At 48.6% G+C, this 15,844-nt stretch overlaps 2 protein-coding genes across 5 annotated transcripts in view; both read left to right on the top strand.

The window, feature by feature from the left end:
- Window positions 1-15,844, top strand: part of LOC135897820 (nose resistant to fluoxetine protein 6-like) — a 143,425-nt gene that overhangs the window by 88,054 nt on the left and 39,527 nt on the right. For all 4 annotated transcript variants that reach the window (XM_065426527.1, XM_065426525.1, XM_065426526.1 and 1 more), the window contains 4 exons: window positions 1,594-1,835; window positions 4,188-4,299; window positions 12,256-12,343; window positions 13,649-13,782. In XM_065426527.1, the coding sequence (XP_065282599.1) occupies window positions 1,594-1,835; window positions 4,188-4,299; window positions 12,256-12,343; window positions 13,649-13,782 (576 nt within the window). The remainder of the gene's footprint in view (window positions 1-1,593; window positions 1,836-4,187; window positions 4,300-12,255; window positions 12,344-13,648; window positions 13,783-15,844) is intronic.
- Window positions 4,744-9,204, top strand: LOC135897821 (uncharacterized). Its single transcript, XM_065426528.2, has one exon. The coding sequence runs from the start codon at window positions 5,075-5,077 to the stop codon at window positions 6,971-6,973; it is 1,899 nt and encodes a 632-aa protein (XP_065282600.1). The 5' UTR covers window positions 4,744-5,074; the 3' UTR covers window positions 6,974-9,204.

Here is a 15,844-nt window from a genome sequence, read left to right as displayed (position 1 = left end):
GCATTTAAAAAGTAGTGATATTACTAACTGGAATAGCTGACTGCTCCAAATGCAAAATATACGGCTGCTTCAAGGCTTCAGCACACTTCTGCGTCTGTACACTGTACAGCGCGGAAAGGAGTGTCGTGCAAAGTGCTTGACAGAGTGGGCAATTCTCCCTTATGAGAAAAAAAAAAGAAATGGCTGTGGCTTAGGTAAGGTTAAGCCCAGGATGCGAAGCATACTAGCCTTTATTTTAGTTGTTGAACCACTGTTTAGCCTGGTGAACTGCTGTTGCTTGGCTATATTTGGTTCGGCTAGACGAAGAAACAACTCATGCGTTACTCTGCTTCGCCTTCAAGAGTGGAACGCGACAGCGTTCCCGTCGACCCGCCAAGGGGTGTAAGACAATGAGCTACGGCGCAGCGACTACGCGCCCCGCATTGGACGCGGTGAGCGTCGAGCAAAGCAGCGTTCGGCGCGGCAACGAAATGTGCGCCTGAGCAAGCGACGCACGCCTGAGCCTTAGAAACAGCTCGTTTCTAAGGCAACACCGCATTCACTAGAGGCGCTTTTGTACCGCTTTGAAGCATCGTACTCGTGGCTCAGTGGTAGCGTCTCCGTCTCACACTCCGCAGACCCTGGTTCGATTCCCACCCAGCCCATCTTGCAAGAGTTGAGCCAAAGCCACTTCTCCTCTGTCGTGACGTCACGGTGTCACGTGGTATTGAAGGCGACACCGCCGCGCCTGAGGAGCTGGGTTGAGCTCTCGTAATATGCTTCGCATAAAAGTTGCTCGTGAATGGCATCCAAGGCGAAGGCTACGAATGCCGGATGCACTGCTTACGTCCTGTAAGGTCTGTGTGTGAGGTGAGAGGTCAGTCAGCCTCTGTGATATACTTTAACACATCTGCGCGGGGTTTTTTCCGGACTTTTGTTTCTGTTTCTGTCAGTTCGTTCTCCATTCCCTCATAAGCCCCCTTAGCCATACAAAGCAGCCAACCTGAACTATCTCTTGTCCTGCCTGCGTTTGCTATTCTTTCTTTCTTTCTTCAACCTTCTAGTTATCGTTCCACTTCGTATGTCCACGGTTTGCCTGCGCACGTGTTTTGATATTCTGGATAGACTTTGCGGTCACCTACCTTTCTCTAATTCTCATGGGAAAACAACACTGCTCAGAAAACACGTGAACCTGTATCCTCGCGCACTCTTTGTTTGTGATTTTTCTCGACTAGCTGATGCGAAGCGACCCGTGAGCCTTTGGTTAACTCCTAGACGAGATAGCATCGCTGACCTTGTTCAAAATTTAGTGCCTTGTGGTTGGCTCATGCCTCCGTCATTTGCCTGCATAGCGATTCCGAGAAAGCGAGTGCGCCTCTGACATTATCTTTACATTTTCCCGTCCGCTTTAGTGATGATCAACAAAGCCAGATACTCCTCGAGCACGCGGTAATATATTTAGCTTATGTGCACGATGCAACCAGCGCGTCGCATAGCTAAGTGGGCAACGAGAGTGCGCGAATTTTCACTACGCGCGGTTTCGTTTGGAAGCGCGTCCCCCACCCCCAAAGTTTTGCTAGTCTGATGAGATGTTGCATGTGGTTCAATGTGCAGTGCTGGACGCGAGCGGGAAAATGCCTGACGGACTGTTCTACGGTTCACTGGCCGCATTCGGAGACATGGGCGAGTGCCTGCACGTGCGGGCCATCAACCGGCGTCTCAACGGGAAACTTGAAGAGTACTTCCAAGGCCAGTACTGCGCTCTGAACATCCGCTTCAAGCTACCGCCAAAGCCAGCCCGATATAGCCCCAAGACATACCTGAGGAATCTTACCGATGAGGTGCCTCTCTATAAGGTAACGTCCTTGTGTTCTTTTAATATTGTTAGGGAGCGGTTCGGCATGGCTCTGAAGACTGCGGTCTGTGTAACAGCAAAGGCGGCGATTTGGTGGAAAGTGCACGCCCGCGAACAGTTTAGCAGCCACTTTATCCACGTATCGCCCTGCTTAGCTTGTAGATAATGTGCAACTGCACCTTCTTACGCAACATCTTCATTATTACCGTCTTCGTCACATAGTGGTGGGGGTGCACGGTATCAATACCCGCATCTCTCGCAGTAATAAAATAACATAACAGCGAACGAAAAAGGCCTCACGCAAAGGAAAACCCAGACAGTCTTCTTGATGGACCCTGTAATGCAATCGGCGGTATAAATCGAACTTTTGCAACCGCCTGCTTTTGGACACCCTGAGCAAGCATTTTCGTGGCTACAGTACAATTATAAAACTATACTTTTAATCAGAAGGAACAAAACGTGCAGTGGCAATGGGTTCGGTCACGCTGAATGAAGACATCCCACTTCAGCTCAAAGAACGTCTGCGCAACGCCCATTTTTTACCTAGCCTCAACGCCTCGGAGGGGTCAGACATTTTGAGCTCCCTGCTTTCTACGGTATGAAGTTCCTGACAATACACAGCTGAACTATATGAAAGTGTACACGCTTCACAATGCGTGGGCAATGAGCGTTCCTTTTTTGTCGCAAGTGCACTCGACGACGATCACCTTATTCAATCACTGTAGGAAAGAAACATGCGAGAGGAGTTAAATGCGTTTCTTTGTGCGTCTGCCCGTAAAACAGCGTAATAAGGCCCTCATAAATTGCGAAGTACAAGGTGCGAAGTCGACCGCGATCTAAGGCCTCAAACGCAGGATTCTCAATAACGGATTCCTTGAACGTCGCGTTCTTTTTTTATTCCGTAAAGGCTAAAATATTTCAGCATTCGGCGTCAAAATATTTGACCTGCCCTGTTATCTTTGTTTCTTTCAATTTACTTCAAATTATACCTTATTGGACATTCTTTTCTCGGATCCATTAATAAAAAATAAGTTCCCCGCTTCGCGTCGTATATTAATAAATGCACACATGAATAAATTATGGCCTTTTGGATGGGTAAGTTCAAGCCATTTATTTTTTTTATCATTCATTCGGTATGCAAACAGTATAACTGTAGCATCAGTTAACATGCATCCTCCCTGTACGTGTAAGACAGAAAATCAGGCGTTCGTTTAACTGACCTTCCTCAAATAGAGCTCTACACATACAGGGTGTCCCAGCTGTCGTGCACCAATATTTAAAAATATGTAAATGCCATGTAGCTGGACAGAACCAAGGTAATGCTGTTTGACGTTGCTTGGAGATACATTATTTTTTGCATTCTAAATACACAATTAGTCATAATTAATTAACCAACTTCTCAAATATTATAATTAGATGACAAGCACGTGTCAATGAGAATATTGTAAAGCAACATGAAAAATTCCCGATGCAGCTTTCTGTTGCTTAATACGGGCTACATAAAAGTGTTTTTCCGAGCGTGAAAGAAGCCCGCGAATATAAGTGAAATTGCCACACGACTGGCCGCTAGAGGCACTCTGCGTGTATTCGCGAGCTTCTCTCATATTTGGAAAAACACTTTTATGTAGCACGCACTGAGCAACAGAAAGCTGTATCGGGAATTTTTTTATGTTGCTCTACAGTTTTCTCATTGACACTTTTCATGTAATTATAATATTTGCGAAGATTACTAATTAATTACGACTAATTATGTAATAGTCTGAAAGCAAAAAATAATCTGAATATTTGCAAGCGACGAAAACAACGTTACCTTGATTCTATTCACCTACGTGGTATTTACATATTTTGAAATCTTGGTGCACGATAGATGTGACACCCTGCATATAATAGCGAACCCAAGCAGCATCGCGTAGACCGTGCACATGCGCACAGCTTGAACTATGCTTAGGCTATTTTGTAACAGAGAAGGTATAAGCTCCCCTAACTTTGGGTCCGCCATTCCTTAAGCTCTCCATTTGATCTTTTGATTTCTCTCTCCCTCTCTCTACATGTCCACATCATGTACACCCGCCGTGGTTGCTCAGTGGCTATGGTGTTGGGCTGCTGAGCACGAGGTCGCGGGATCGAATCCCGGCCACGGCGGCCGCATTTCGATGGGGGCGAAATGCGAAAACACCCGTGTGCTTAGATTTAGGCGCACGTTAAAGAACCCCAGGTGGTCAAAATTTCCGGAGTCCTCCACTACGGCGTGCCGCATAATCAGAAAGTGGTTTTGGCACGTAAAACCCCAAATATTATATTATTACATCATGTACGGCGAAGTTCTTTGAAACATTCATCTCTCTTTCAACAGCATCTCCTAGGAGACGTGTCGGTGGGCTACTTCTACTTCACACCCATCCGGATGGCACTGTGCGTGCCTTCGACGTGCACGCAGACTGACATCCAGACATTGGGAAGCGCCGGTAAGTTGCGCCACTGCAAGGCTGGCCCGGTCACCGCAGTAAGAGGCAGTCCGTACGTACATCGCAATATGAGCCAGATATCCACAAAAGTTATCTTGTGTAAAAGCGTTTTCTCACTGACTGGCGATCGGGCACCTGTCACTCAGTAGGTAAAATTAATTCCTCGACTCGCGGCATAAAACTTGCATTTCTGCTTGCAGGTGTGTTCTACCTCAAAGAGGCAAATTTAATAAAGCGAGAATAATAAACACCATCTTTAAAAGCAACACTGTTATACGACGTTCATAAAATGTTTATTAAGAGTAGCGAAAAAAATGTGCTAGTGGCCAAGTGGCGCGAACTGGCGTGAACATTAATTCAAAGTGCACCGCGATGATTGCGCATGGAAGTACAGATAGCGCTTCTCACCTCACGGAGTGCACTTCTCACCTTCTCACGCTCACGGAGTGCACGCGCCTCGTATGGGCTCCGTATATTTCAAACTCTTGTGGCCAAACAATCACCGCTGGACCCAAACTAACGTCGGAACCAGCTTCCGGAAGTGGTCCGCTACCGATCAAGACCAGTCCCGACGCCAGGGACCCAGGACAAGGGTTTCTACGACCACAAGATTGCTAACCCTAACAAGACCTTCAGCTGCTCCGTCTGGCCGAGAGACAGGTGCGCCGCAGCAACGAAGGTGCGCGGCGTCGCTGTCGCAGTCCCGGCTCCCGAGGACTTCGCCCAACGACTCGCACCCTCGTGAGATCAAGTAAGTGCAGCCCCTCCCCTCGTCATGGAGGTAGTAGAGGTTGAAGGCACGAAAATAGCCCCCGAAGAAGTTTCCGTTGAAGCAGGGTGGCTTGTCAGCCACCGTAAGCAACGACAGACTACACAGGCATCATCCCAACTCATACACGGATCCCTCCGTGCAACAGCAAGCGCACGCACCGAGAGTACCGAGCAGCCCGCACTACGCCGACGCGCACCACGGCAACCACGACTTCCGAAGAATGATATCAAGATCGTCATACGCCCAAGAGACGGTTTCAACGTGTCCAAACTAGGAGACGCCCAGATACGCGACTCAATACTACAGATCACGGGCATTACAACCAAAGAAGCAGAGGACGACATTTACCGCTCATGCACGGATAATAATGTCATTGTAGTTAGCACGCCAATGATGTCTAACGCCGAAAAATACTGTCGCATCCGCAGTCTCCCCATCGGAGCAGTCCGCTACGCTGCCACAGCATACGTCACACCGCCGGAGGACACAGCCAAAGGTGTCATACATAACATCCCTTCATATGACACGGAAGAAGACATTACCAACAGTCTCATTTACAAGAAGAACCCTACGATTCTGCAGGCCCGACGCATGGGCAAGACTAATTCAGTGCTCATCGTATTCGACGGAAAGCAAGTACCGTACCATGTCTACTACCGCGGAGCAGAATACAAATGCTATCTACATAAGAAGCGCATCGAGGTCTGCGACATCTGCGGGACCGTCGGCCACAGGGCCGATGTATGCCCCACTCCAACCCAGAAGAAATGCAAGAGCTGTGACACAGTAAATCCACAGGATGATCACCCCTGTCACCCTTGCTGCGCGCTCTGCGGCAAAGACCACCCGACTGGTGATAAGTCCTGCCATCGCCGCTTCCAGACACCACACCTCCTACTCCAACGACGATGGGAACGCCTACGACTGGGACAACAAGGAGCTGACCAGGAGATGGGGCCATCGACTTCTGCAAATGGAGACTCAGCTCTGCCAACACCGAAGTCAACACTACAACCGCAGGCTCCCGAACGCAGCAATTCACGAGGACGCAGTCGGTCTCGTGGACGCAGCCGCTCCCGAGGTCGCAGTCAGTCACAAGGACGCAGTCACTCTCGGAGCGGACCGGATTCAACACCGCCGCAGCAGCAAGGAAACACAAGCCTTAAAACGACCACAGTCAAAGTGCAAGACGCACCCCCCAAGGTAAGCTGGGCCAGCATTGTCTCCCACACAGGTCACACCACACAACCTATAGCAACCCCAGTGAACACAGTTAGTGACGCTACCATGCACAGCTTCATGCAGGAGCTCCGATCCTTACGTGCTGAGATACAAGAACTCAAGACAGAAAATGCTAATCTCAAATCCCAACTTGCAGACACACAACCCAAGCATTTACCATCAAATGCAGACATCCTTCCTGTCCCTGCAATAGATTGCCCGCACACCACCCAACAACCAACCTCGCACAAACGCAAAGCTCTCGAACAAATCTCAAAAGTAGCAACACCAGCATACACTTCAGAAGGAAATGTCAACTGTGAGGCCCTCACTGAGCTGCAACAGCGGATAGAACGCAACCTCAACGAAGCATTAGATTGTAAGCTTGCCACATTGCTCGACGCCTCCATTGCAAAAGCTCTCGAACGCGCAATGGACAACCTCCTTACGGCGAAACTAGAAACGCTACTACTGCCCAGAATTGAGCAAGCCTTTGCGGCAAGAGAACAACAGCGACAGGAAAACATGGACGACACGCGCAAAGTGCTTCAAGACATGGTCGCAACTTTGGCTCAAAATCACAATACCCGTTTGACAGAATTGGAAAACACCCTACTCCGTCCCAGAGCAGGTCCCCTAAAGAAGCCGTACTCGCGTCCCGACAAAGATGGCTGCGAGTAATCCAGAACGTGTTACCTACTGCATTTGGCAGTGGAACTGCCGGGGCTTCCGGCGAAAACGAGCACACTTAGAGCAATACATTACCTCTCTCGCACCACATACTTCCCCCGATGTTATCGCATTACAAGAGACCGGAGAAGCGGCTAAGCTGTCGGGATACGCGGCATACACCGCAGTTTGCAATGATAACCGCAGGCCCCAAGTAACCACACTAGTTAAGCGAAACATTCCGGTTATACAGCATCACACAGGCATTGATACAGCAGCCCACATTTTTCTGGAGATCATCCCGTCTGCAAGGCGCAAGCAACAGAGCCTCTTCATCCTCAATGTGTACAGCAGCCCCAGAGAACAACATAGGTTTTTACGACTTTTCACCAAAGCAGATCAAGTAGCTAGGGGAGCCCCCCTGCTCATCGTAGGGGACCTTAATGCCCCTGCGGTGGCATGGGGATACTCAATGGACCGCCGAAAGGGAAGACAACTATGGCTTGACGGACAGAATCTAGGTCTTACTCTTGTCACGGATCCAACTTCTCCCACTCGTATGGGAAACAGTGTTAGCAGAGATACTACTCCGGACTTGACATTCGCAAAACGAATTCCACAAGCAGACTGGATCAACACACAAGACAACTTGGGCAGCGACCACTATTTAATCCAAACAACAGTTCGAGTGGGTCCGCGAAAGCCTAAGGGTCGTCAACTGCACATAACGAACTGGGACGCATTCCGGCAGGCGAGAGCCCTCACCTCTTTCTCGGGTACCCAACCCCCTTTCGAAGATTGGGTCGCATCCTTGCTGCAAGACGCGAGCAAAGCTACTAAATTGGTGCCTGAGGAAGCCAATCTGCAGGAGGCAGATAGCAAGTTACTGCATATGTGGGAAGCCCTCGCCAGTCTACAACGCAGATACAAACGCAACAAGCTCAACCGAACGCTCAGGAAGCGTATTAGTACTCTCACCCTTCAAATCGAAGACTACGCACAACAACTTACTCGTCAAAATTGGCACAGCACATGCGACAGCATGGAGCGGCAACCAAACCTGCCCAAAACTTGGAATATCCTCCGTTGCCTCCTCGATCCGGCTAACAGCAAGAACACACAACAGCACAACTTGCAAAAAATTATTCACACCCATTCGGGCACGGACGCACAAGTTCTTCAAGAATTGATAGACCGATACATAGGACCTCAACCTACCACACCCGCTCCAGCATACACAGGCACCGATAACGACCACCTGGATGTGCCCATAGAAGCAGCAGAAGTACGTGAAGCCATCCTCGCACTCCGCCCTAACTCAGCCCCGGGACCTGATGGCATTACTAATAAAATGCTTCGCAACCTAGATGAGGATTCTATACTAGCCCTCACAGCTTATTTTAACGAATACTGGGAAACTGGAAACCTCCCCTCACAATGGAAAGAAGCCAAAATTATTATGATTCCCAAACCCGGGAAGCGCCTCCTACTCGAAAACCTCCGCCCTATCTCCCTGACTTCATGTGTCGGAAAAGTCCTCGAGCACGTCATCCTCACACGCTTACACAGACATATGAACGACAACGACCTCTTCCCCAATACCATGATTGGCTTCCGCCCGAAACTTTCTGCTCAAGATATCATGATTCAGCTCAAGCACCAAATTATCGATGGCGACAAAACCTCCAGGCTGGACACCAGAGCCATCTTGGGGCTAGACCTAACCAAGGCCTTCGATAACGTCACGCATGAGGCCATACTGAACCAACTGGCACAACTCCAGGTTGGACATCGAACCTATAACTACGTAAAGAATTTTCTTACAGGTCGCACAGCCACCATTACCATCGGAGGGTTGCAGTCGCCAATTATTCACTTAGGCAGTAAAGGCACGCCGCAAGGATCGGTTCTATCCCCTTTTCTGTTTAACGTGGCCTTGCTCGGACTACCGCCTGCATTAGCTAGCATCCCCAACCTCAAGCATAGCCTATACGCAGACGATATCACCCTGTGGGTCACCGGGGGCAGCGACGGAGACATCCAAGACACGCTGCAGCAAGCTATCAACGAGGTCGTTGCATACGTAGAACCGCGCGGCCTGGCGTGTTCCCCACAGAAATCGGAGCTCCTTCTGTACAAGCCTAATTGGGGAGGCCGACGTCCAGACCCTCACCCACCCGAGATGGAACTCCGCGTGCACCAGCAACGCATACCTACAGTACCTAGCATTCGTATCCTTGGCTTACGCATCCAACAAAACGGCAGAAACACGGACATAATCAAGCAATTAGATAATCATGTACACCAAACCACTCGCCTCATTGCACGCATCGGAAATCGACATCACGGCATGAAGGAAAGCAACCTTATACGCCTGGTAACCGCCTACGCCTTGAGCAGGATCACCTATGTCGCCCCGTACCTTAGCCTCAATGCAACTGAGAAGTCCAAACTCAATACCATGATCAAGAGGGCCTATAAACAAGCCCTACATCTTCCCATCACCACCTCTAACGAGAAACTGGACGCCCTAGGCATTCATAACACCATAGACGAGCTTATTGAAGCGCACCGTATTAGCCAATACGAACGACTTGCCCATTCCACCACGGGCAGGCACATTCTAGGCACCCTAGGCATAACCTACACCACCCAATTCGGACCAAAAGTACCCATCCCTCCAAACATTCGTGATCACCTAGTTATCCCGCCCATACCTCGCAATATGCACCCTGAACACAATCCGGAGCGACGTGCAGAAAGAGCTAAACAACTACAAAAGCGCTACGACCAAGCCGCTGACGTAACCTACGTAGACGCAGCAGACTACCCCAACCAAAACGCCATGGCGGTCGTCGCAGTCGCGGGTTCGCAGTACCACCTCTCCGCGGCCGCATCAATATTCGCCACGCAACCCGAAGTAGGAGAAGAAACGGCCATCGCTTTGGCCTACGCGGCTACCAATGCACACTGCATCATCAGCGACTCAAAAACGGCCATTCGTAACTACGCAAGAGGACTAATAGCACCCCAAGCGCAGAGGATTCTCTCTGGGACTCCTCCCTCAAGGCAACGCCGCGTGCAGATCATCTGGGCCCCTGGTCACTCGGGTCTGGCTGGAAACGAAGCCGCACACGATGCCGCCCGAGCTCTCGCACACCGGGCGCATCATCCTTCTCCTGCGTCTTCCGATCCCGACCAGCCCTCTGTTCTGCATCGCGGTCACGCGCGGGACCGAATGGTCACGTTCGGAGAAATTCTACTGCACTACCGCAGAGAGCGGTTACGCTACCCCCCAGCACACAAATCACTGACTAAGTCTCAATCCACCACTTGGCGACTCCTTCAGACACGAACTTTTCCGAACCCCGTGCTTTACAACCGCATGTACCCCGACGCATACTCACCACTCTGCAAAGCGTGCAAAGCCCGCGCCGACCTCAATCATATTATTTGGCAATGCCCCAAAGCCTCACCCACCAACACCTCCCGCACTAACACACGCATCATTAGTACGGCCGAGCAGTGGGAGACATTGCTGCTCAGCTTAGACCCAGAGGAGCAGCTCTGGGCCGTCCGGATGGCCGAAGACGCCGCCAGAAAGCAAGAACTGGCCGCCGTCTGAGGAAGGGGTGGATTGGGGGTTAGTCTCCCGACCCCCGCCACCCCTTAACCCCATCAAGGACACAATAAAGTTTTATCTCTCTCACCTACCGACTGCATGTTATATAAGTATTAGAGCTGTGCTTTCTGTGCAGTTTCATGGTTGTGTGTGCTGTATACGTTCTATACAATGAACACCTGACTATTAGTGTCCCTAATATCTTAAATTAGTATAGAAACTCGCTGCTGAGATTCGCAAACTTGCGTCGCCGATTGATCGCCTAGCCGCGAGAAAGGCAAGGGAAGAGTAAGCAAAGACCCTGCAGGAAAGCAGGGAACGTTGAACGGCAAAGAAGCAAGGCAAATAATGGCAGATAAACTTGAATGGGAAAGAGAGAAATAAAATTGATTAGTACCAAAGGAACTAAAGCCAAAGTCTGAGCCTCCTGCTAGGCTTATGCCTCCTAGCCCAGCACATGCTTGACGTGCTGCACCAGAAGCGGCCACCATAGATTTTCAAGCTTTCGTGGGGGAGTGGTCCACTCCTCCCTGCTGCCGGGACGGCGGTTGTGTGGTAGTTTAGAAAGTATTGTCTTTCTGAAGATGACGTTGGCAGGGCACTCCCACAGGGTGTGTTTATTTGATGGATGAGAAATGAATAAGCCGACCCGAGGGATATGACAGCAGCCGGCTACTCCACATGGTGGACCGTCCTATTTCTCCAACAGCGACTCCGACATCGACTACGCTGTCGTAGAAGACGTAGGACTGAAAGTACTGCTAGACAAGTAGTAACGTGAGTAACTCGGCCAGATCGCCTCGTCATACTTACACTATTACTTACATTATGCCTATCGATGCCACAAGGACGTTACATTTCGTATACCCTGTCTCTGTCGGGCCCATTCCTGGCTCCAGTCGAGTTAAAATCGCCAGAGACACGCTACAGCACAGAGCTTCGAATGCATGCAGGCATGAGCTCGACACCAGGCGGCGTGCCCGCCGCCAAGGGGATGCTGATATAAATGATCATAATTATGTTGGACGGCTTCCTGTCCAAACGGAGCACCTATAGGTAATCCTTATTGAGAAGCTATCGGAGAAATGCAATAAATCAACGTTTCCTGACTTCCCTTCGTCAGTTTTTGGTGTACAGGCAGGGACAAAATATTACGGGATCTGCGAACGCTGCCGCACTGCATTCTTGCACCCTTTAACGAAGCAAGCGCCTTTTGCCGAGAACTGGCATTGCGCATGCACGTCCTTTCGCGTCCGTGTGCCTGTCGGTACGCCCACTTGTTGCCAGTAGCCTGCCACTTGTTGCCAGTAATCGCGATTATTGCATAACTTTACGATAGGAGGGCGCTGTCCTTTTCGGCCGGCGGTGTGTGCAGTGCATTGTCAACGTCGCAACGGCTGAAAAAAAAAAAACGCCACTCAAACACCACTCACCACAGGCACCACTCAGCTTCTCAACGTTGCGCCTTCAATTGTAAATGGGAATTCAACTATGCTAGACAGGCAGGCTATCATGAATAAGTATAAATTATTTGTACTCCAATCACAGCGCAGTAAATGGAAACAGGAAGAGTAGAAACAAGTCAGGTTGCAAGAAACGCACAGAAAGTGAGCAACGAGAACCATTTCTACGCGAAAATGGCCTACATATTCCCCCTTAATTTTTGTTTCAGTTGGAGATTTGGCACAAATGGACGTGTCAGTGCCCTTCTGTGAGAAACTAAAGCCGACCACGTACACGACGCTCCAGCTCATTGCCATGTAAGTCACGTTTCCGAAAACTTCGGAGTCGGATTTTCGATATTCTAGTTAATTCGATAAAAGTAACTCTCGATAATTCAAATAAATGTAACCGAACACTCGGTCTTCAAGGGAACAGTGCCACAGTGAAAAGTGCAAAATATATTGTTTATTCTTTATCAGAAAGTGGATGGGTCGAAGTCATCGCTTTCCTTTGTTAACAAACGAGGCGTATGTCCTGTCATAATGTTTCTTTTCAAGAAGAAACTAAGATGGAGAAGCCTGTTTTCGTTGATACAATTATGATCACAGCATCACTCAAACAATAGTCTCTATTACCGTAACTCAAACTGAACCAATAGCACAGACAGTGTGATTTCGAAAATTTTGCTCGAAATGTTTTAAAAATTTATTGTTTGCACGTCAACACTCAAGATAAGTCAGCAACTTACAAATAAGGAATAATACGTTCAGTGCATGGATGGCGTTGCAGAAAGAGGTGTTTTGCCAGGTTCAGTTATTTTCGTTTGAGTTTCTGCTCAATCAAGCTCCCATAGTACGGTGCATGTTCAGTCCTCCAGATGGGCATTTTAATTGGGTTCGACGTCCTCGAATAAGCCATGTCTAAGAACCGTACGAACCCTAACAGAAAACTTAGGTTCGTCGCTTGGAACTGAACGCGACAATTCTTTCAGTCTAATAGAGGCACCATTATGAGGCGCAAACAATGAAATTAGTATGGTAGGCAATCAGGCGACGCATTCATCGTACCTCGGCGCCATACAAAACTGCTCGGCGAAGTCACTTGGCCATTTCATTGGCTGAAAGACTGTGACACGTATGCGTCAGCCACGGTTCTATACGTCTGCCATACATAGTGTGCCGGTAAAACTCATCATCTGAGGTCACAGCTCCGGGCCGGAACCCCGGAACCGGTTCTCGCGCTTTACTTCGCCAGGCACGAAAGCAGACAGGCATGTGCAGACGCTTGCATGTGATTACTTTGCAAAGCGTTAATCAAGCACTTCCGGCAAAAAAAAAGAAAGGAAAATGGGGGAAATTCCCTATTAGAAAACAACTCCCGCGCTGGCCTCATCTGTTTTGATCATGGCGAAGAAATCGACCACGCACGGGGTAAGCAGGTGACGGTAACGTAAGCAGGCATCTCACCTTAAGTTAGAGTTGGTAAGCAAGAGTTCGGCTATAAGATGTACTGTGCCAGAATCTGCTGTTATGAATCATTATTGCACAGAGTTGCGCAAATTATGGGCACGGTAGATTACTACGGCGTGGTTCAACGACAGTGATGCGCGGCGACATGCGCAGGGGCATCTTGGCGTTCTTCTTCTGCCTGGTGGTGCTGGGCACGTTCCTAGATGTGGCACCAAGGTTGCTGAACAGCTGGATCAGTCACGAAAACGCATCCCAGTGCTCGGAGAAGGAGAAGGTGATGAACAATAGTGAGTACCGTCTCCCATCCTACTGGACGCGTGCTTACGCAACACAGTCTATGGCAAACTTTACTGGGCCGTCGTAAGCCTTAACGTGAACGACATGCAAAGTGACGCTCGCTTCATTGACGTATGACGCGCTAGCATGACGTGCCGAAACTTCAAAAAACGCATAGCCTAAACTCAGGTAGCAAAAGAAAACGAAAGGCGATACAGGGGACGACAGAGCGCTGACTCGCAACTGAATCCATTAGAAGGGAAATACCTACCGCCGGCATGTAGAGGGAAACAAAACGAAACTAGACAAACTATATATATATATATATATATATATATATATATATATATATATATATATATATATATATGTTTATTTATTTATATATATGCGCGTGTGTGTGTGTGTGTGCGTGTGTGTGTGCGTGTGCGTGTGCGTGTGTGTGTGTGTGTGTGTGTGTGTGTGTGTGTGTGTGTGTGTGTGTGTGTGTGTGTGTGTGTGTGTGTGTGTGTGTGTGTGTGTGTGTGTGTGTGTGTGTGTGTGTGTCGGGCCATGTCGGGCTATGACGTAGTCTCCTTGAAACGGAAAACGCTTTTGCCGCAAAACCTATAGACGAAGCAGGCAGGAATGTGCGGTAGCTGGAATCTCGCTATTACGCTGAGAGTAACAGACATAGCAGGTTGGACAGAAAACAGAAATATCATTCATCTCACAGCATGACAAATGGTTGACTGATGAACGCGATGTCCCTTATATTGATATTACACACCTCAGTTATTGTAGCTGCCGGGGTACACTGGCTGACACGTCCACAAGTAGTAAATTCAGCCGTGAAGAGGAGTTTGCAACCGCACGATCTGCAATGCATCTCAGAATCAGACGATGGAACATTATACGAAAAATTACATGCTATTATCATCACATCATCCCATATATTCAACGTAATCATTGCCACGTGTAGGTGTAATGACACGTACCCAACAGATCTAATTATTATTTCCGAAAATTAATGTGGTAATCTTCTTGTGCCACAGAGGTGGTCGCAAACTGCCTTGCAAATGTTCCTGCCACTGAAATCTGACGCAGAAGCCCTGAATGACAATAAGCAGAGAACTTAAAGGCATACCTAGTTGCCGGAACGAACTAAATAAATTTATCTCAAGGTTATAAATTGATGACAGATTTAAAAAAGAAATGTTCGATGAAATCAGGTTCATTGAAGATATGGTATAGAGCGGACGGCGCCAAACCGGACCTGTGCACATTAAAATTTAATTGTGTAATATGACAGCGTAATTTTGTGAGAGAAACTTCCAGATGACGTGTGAGGCGCCATTTATTGTCCATAAAGAAAGGCACGTGGTGGAAGTCTAGTGATAATGAGCCTGGCAGTTTTGAAGAAGCTGGAGAAAGTCAGAATTTTCTAAACCTAGCCGCGGTTACATAAGACGAAGTCGACAGAACGGAGATAACAGGGCCATCACGGGATGTTCGCGCAAGTGAGTCAGTCGTTTCGTTTCGTGACCCGGTACCAACAGCTAGCGCACGATACGCAAGTTCAAAGAAATGAATGAATTAAATGTCTGCAAATCTCCAGTGTTGAGGATGCAGTGAGCGGTGTGCACATCGATAAGGAATCTTCTACTGCAACAGCTGTCCAATCGTTCTAGGGAAGTCTTCGAAGAGCTAAAGTAACTGGTAATAATTCCGCCAGAAATGCAGCTGCGAAATAGCGACGATGTAATGAATACTACCATGAAAATGACACCGAGAAAATACCCACACCCGCTTGCGCTGCCGATACTAAATTCCATTAAATAATCAGTGTAACAAGCCGATCTGGTGGCCAGCTTAGAATTTGAGGGAAACATGTAACCACATTCACCGCTAAGTGAACTTACGGAATTGCCTGAGTGATGATGTCTCGAATGTGCACGTTTGTATCACTAATGTGGTCGAGTTGTGCTTCTGTAAACATAATTGTGCATGACACACTCGACAATCGTGACACAACTTTGGGCGTACACACCATGGTTAACGTAGCGTAAAAAAGCAACAGGATGCCTCACACAC

This window comes from Dermacentor albipictus, chromosome 1, assembly GCF_038994185.2.
Source record: "Dermacentor albipictus isolate Rhodes 1998 colony chromosome 1, USDA_Dalb.pri_finalv2, whole genome shotgun sequence".
NCBI classification, from domain to species: domain Eukaryota; kingdom Metazoa; phylum Arthropoda; class Arachnida; order Ixodida; family Ixodidae; genus Dermacentor; species Dermacentor albipictus.
This window is presented reverse-complemented; position numbering and strand designations above follow the sequence as displayed.